Below are 4049 nucleotides of genomic sequence, written 5' to 3' on the forward strand. Positions count from 1 at the left end.
CAAGAAGGTTCAGACGAAGTTCAGACGAAGTGCTAGATTTAAATCAAATCCGACAATATTGTCAGCATGCTTGTCTATAAAAGCAATGGGCTGGTCATGTGAATAAAAGGCCAGATGATACCTCAATACTTAAAGTGACAACTGGTAATTTTCTGGATGGAAAGAGATCTCAAGGTAGACCAAAAAGCTCATGGGATTGCTGTGTAAGCAACGATGCAAAAGTGCTGGGAATTAGAAATTGGCAGAAATTATCTTAAGACAGATCAAGCTTTCGACGAATTCCAAATGCGGCAATGAGCCCCCGTACGCTTTCGCCAAGGAAGTAAGTAAGTAAGTAAGTAAGTAAGTATTAGCCTAATAATGGTCAAAATCAAATCTGCACATAAGGGCACGAGTAAAACCCGCGCCATTATCTTCATACATTTTTGCAAAATTTATTTCGAATTACTGCTATGGTAATGGCTATGTTGTGGTGCTTGGCTGCTTTGGTAACTGATTGTTTCAAACGGATACAACAGGAATGAATTTAGTTGATTTTAATAGTGCTAGAAATAACTTAGAACACGTTTAGTTCTTATTGAATCCTCGATCAAATAACATTCAAGTAAGATTTTGAGATTTTTTCAGCAAATTGCAGTATTTTTAGCAAGAATCGGGTGTTTGAGAAGAGCTTGTGGCCCCTTGAATAGGGTTTCCCAAAGTTTCGGCTTCAACAAATTCTTAATTACCCGGATAGTCTTGGTTTCGGCATCAAAAATCCATTCTTTGAATTTACCTTTGGACCTAGCTATGAGGTTATAAAAAGAACATGGAAAATGAACCTCATTGACAAAAAAACCACGACAAATCTCATAATTACTATGAACTTCAATTACATCCAATTATATTCAAACGGAAAGAAAACACTTCATTCTTAAAAGAACAGAAAATAACAAAATGCATAGAAAGAGAATGAAAAAAATAATATTTCTGCATCAACTTCTTGGGTGTCTTGCGCGAGAAGAAGAGAACCTCATTCATAAAAGAAGGTGTTGCAAGAATCATATAATAAAGATTTTTATGCATTCTTTTTAAATATGTACAAAGATTTTAAAGCTAAGATGAAAGAGAAAAAAATTTCATTTTTTATTCCACAATCTCCTTAAAGTACAACAATATTTTTCTCTTTGATCTTTTGCCGACTCATAAAAGAGTTTCTTTTTTGCTGCATCATATCAACAAATCCATATATGCGGATATGTATGTATGTGCATGTACAGAAAGGTTCTCTTATTTTTTTGGAGCAGCAATTTAAAAACATTAATTTGATTTAAATTTGTTCTTTCGCACCGACGACGCCGCTTTAACTTTGATTGTATGCTGCGGTGATTTTCTGCGCTTCTGGAATTTTACCTTTGAGTATTTCATGATCGATAATAAAGTTATGATTACAGATGTAATGAATGTTAATGCCAAAAGTATCTGATCAATAAAGTGAATTTTCCAGCATGATAACAATGTTGCTGTGATTCTTAAATGTTCTGCACCATTTGTCTTTATTACATGCTCTACATACCATGCTGCTTTATCAATTGCCTTAATTGGATTGTCTTTGATGTGATCCGACAACTTTTCAGCATTATCATGATAAGTTGTGTCATTAAAAATTTTATCAATTGCCATCTTTAACATGTCTTCATTTAAATTGTCATAATCAAGTTGGATGCCATAGCCCTGACTTGTAACTCGCGCCATATTATGTTTTTGATCGTTGAAAATTGGAATTCCAATAACTGGTTTAGCATAATGAACAGCCTCCATCAACGACATAAGACCACCATGTGTTATGAATGCGCGGAGATTTTTATGGGCTAGAATCTCTTGTTGCGGCATCCATGGACCAATTACAGTACTATGTGGTTGTCTTTCTTTTAAATCTATACCTTCATATTTCCATAATACGACAATATCTTTTGAGTTTAAATATGTAAACACATTAATAAATATGTCAAGCTTTTCTTTCGGTAAATCTATTGAACGAACATTTCCTCCCAGGCTGACGTAAATTATGCCATATATTGCTTTGTCCATTATGTTGTTGAGATCCTGAGGGATATTAAAGATATTTTTATTATCAATGAATATTTTTGATAATTTATGGGATATTTTTTATGTATACCTGATGAATTTCTTTGTTTTGTGTTCTTAGCTGCATTCCACCGACTTCGATGCTGTTTGGTGGATGTACTCGTGCTGGCTGTATTAGTGGGTGTGAATTTATGAAGACTAGATTGACATTTTTGATTAGGTCGTGGATACTTGGAACTTTTTGGTCTTCCAAGTCGTTGAAGTTCTCTTTGAGGATTTTAGTTTGTTGTGGGATGTAAATGAAGCTGTGGAATTAAAAAATATATCATTGTAGCTACTTTTGGCCTGAATAGCACAAGTATGATGATCATTTCAATATCTCGCATCCGAATTTCATGACTCTAACATAGTGCAGGATTAAAATCGAATCAGGCACCAAATCAGAGTCCCGTCGGCTTAGGCCAGATTTTTGATCGATTAACCCAGTGGTGTGCAACCTAAGAGCCGCGGCACACTAATTTTTTTTGGAAAAATGCAATGAACTGGTTCAGGCTTACTTCCAAGGTTTGCCGCGAAAAATAAAAGGTTCACCACTGGATTAACTGATTTGTGCAATTTGAGTGCACAGCACCAACAGCTAATTTCATTTGCCATTTTTTTGCCACAAAAATGGCCCAAAACCAGCCGTAATGTAGCCATTAAGGCACCCTGTCAACTTCCCCTCAACGCAGCCCCCTAGCGACAACATTTAGTTACTCAGTGCCTATGACTTATCATCACAATACTTACTAATAATGAAATAGCTCAACCAACGACACTGCAGTGTTCCTCACTCTGTTCATAAAGCTCGTTGTATCACTCAATCCTAGCAGCATGTTCACATCATATGATGGATTTGAAGGATTTTTTACCAATTGGTTTGTTTGTTGATTTGGCCCAATACAACTAAAAGCAATTGCTGGAATTTTCTGGAAGTATGCGAGTCTGGAAATATATTAAAAATTTTTGGTAGTGTCCTTTAAATGTCTCGGAAGGTTCATGCCCTAATAGGCAAAGTGCTAGGCACAGAATGACCACTATGGTACCAAAAAGCGGTCACTTGCCTATTAGGGATGTCGTAGAAATGGCCGAAAATCCGACCACAGACCAGCTAAAATTTGATGAAATCCGGCATCAAGTTGACCTGAGTCTGGATTTTTGACCATTTCTAAGACCTATGCTTTCCGGGTAAATGCCATACTAACAGCTCAAAAGAACACAAATTCACAACTTACGCCAACAACGCATCATTATAGTAAGCATCGTAAATAAACAGATCAAATTTCTCTCCAGATCCCAAAACATTCAAAAGTTTCTCATGTTGAATGGTGAAATCAGCCATTGCAGCTCCATTCTTCACTCGCTCATTTAATGTCTGTATGACAGATAATTCCCTCAATTCCAAGTAGCTCGTGCGATTTCCATACAATGCAGCTTCTGTAGTTCCACCAAGCTTAACTAACTTAATATTTTCATGTGTCTCACGTTGCTCAAAAGGACTGACAAGTGTCACTGTATGTCCATTTTCAGCTAGCTTCTCGAACAACGTCATTCCAAGTGTAAAATGTGTCCGACTCACTACTGGCCATATTGCTAGGATATTTGATGCCTGAATTTTATTAATTAGAAATAAAAACAAAATAAAAATGTCAAACTTCATGTTTATTGCCGACGTGTTCGATTATGACTGAATTAAATTTATCAATTACTATTTTTATTGACGAAGATAAGGAGAGGCTTGCCTGATAAGATAAACAAGTTGCATTATAATAAGAAGGTAAAGTTGTTATCAATATTGATATAATTTACTATGAGTTGTGGATTATGAGAATTTGGACGGGAATTTTCATTGAGGAATTTGTGGAAATGGGGAGAGTTCTTGAAATTTCTGATACTCTAGCCTGATCTTCATAGATTGAATTGCTACCCTGAATGTTACAATC

At 35.8% G+C, this 4049-nt stretch overlaps 1 protein-coding gene across 1 annotated transcript; it reads right to left on the bottom strand.

The window, feature by feature from the left end:
• Positions 1 to 1096: 1096 nt before the first annotated feature.
• LOC139089643 (UDP-glucosyltransferase 2-like) lies at positions 1097 to 3780 on the bottom strand. Its single transcript, XM_070639223.1, has 4 exons — positions 3342 to 3780; positions 2857 to 3051; positions 2159 to 2372; positions 1097 to 2085 (listed from the first exon to the last, which is right to left on the bottom strand). The coding sequence occupies exons 1-4, from the start codon at positions 3764 to 3766 to the stop codon at positions 1300 to 1302; spliced, it is 1620 nt and encodes a 539-aa protein (XP_070495324.1). The 5' UTR covers positions 3767 to 3780; the 3' UTR covers positions 1097 to 1299.
• Between the last annotated feature and the right edge of the window lie 269 nt (positions 3781 to 4049).

Source organism: Chironomus tepperi, unplaced genomic scaffold (assembly GCF_022539635.2).
Source record: "Chironomus tepperi strain 1889 unplaced genomic scaffold, CSIRO-AGI_Ctep_v1 contig_188, whole genome shotgun sequence".
Classification (NCBI taxonomy): domain Eukaryota; kingdom Metazoa; phylum Arthropoda; class Insecta; order Diptera; family Chironomidae; genus Chironomus; species Chironomus tepperi.

Excerpts from the sequence above, each read along its gene's own strand:
- LOC139089643 (XM_070639223.1), bottom strand. The coding sequence starts at position 3,766 with ATGAAGTTTGACATTTTTATTTTGTTTTTATTTCTAATTAATAAAATT. Across the intron at positions 3,052-3,341 it reads TATAATGATGCGTTGTTGGC|ACTCGCATACTTCCAGAAAA; the intron begins GTAAGTTGTGAA and ends ATATATTTCCAG. Across the intron at positions 2,086-2,158 it reads AAAACAAAGAAATTCATCAG|GATCTCAACAACATAATGGA; the intron begins GTATACATAAAA and ends AATATCCCTCAG.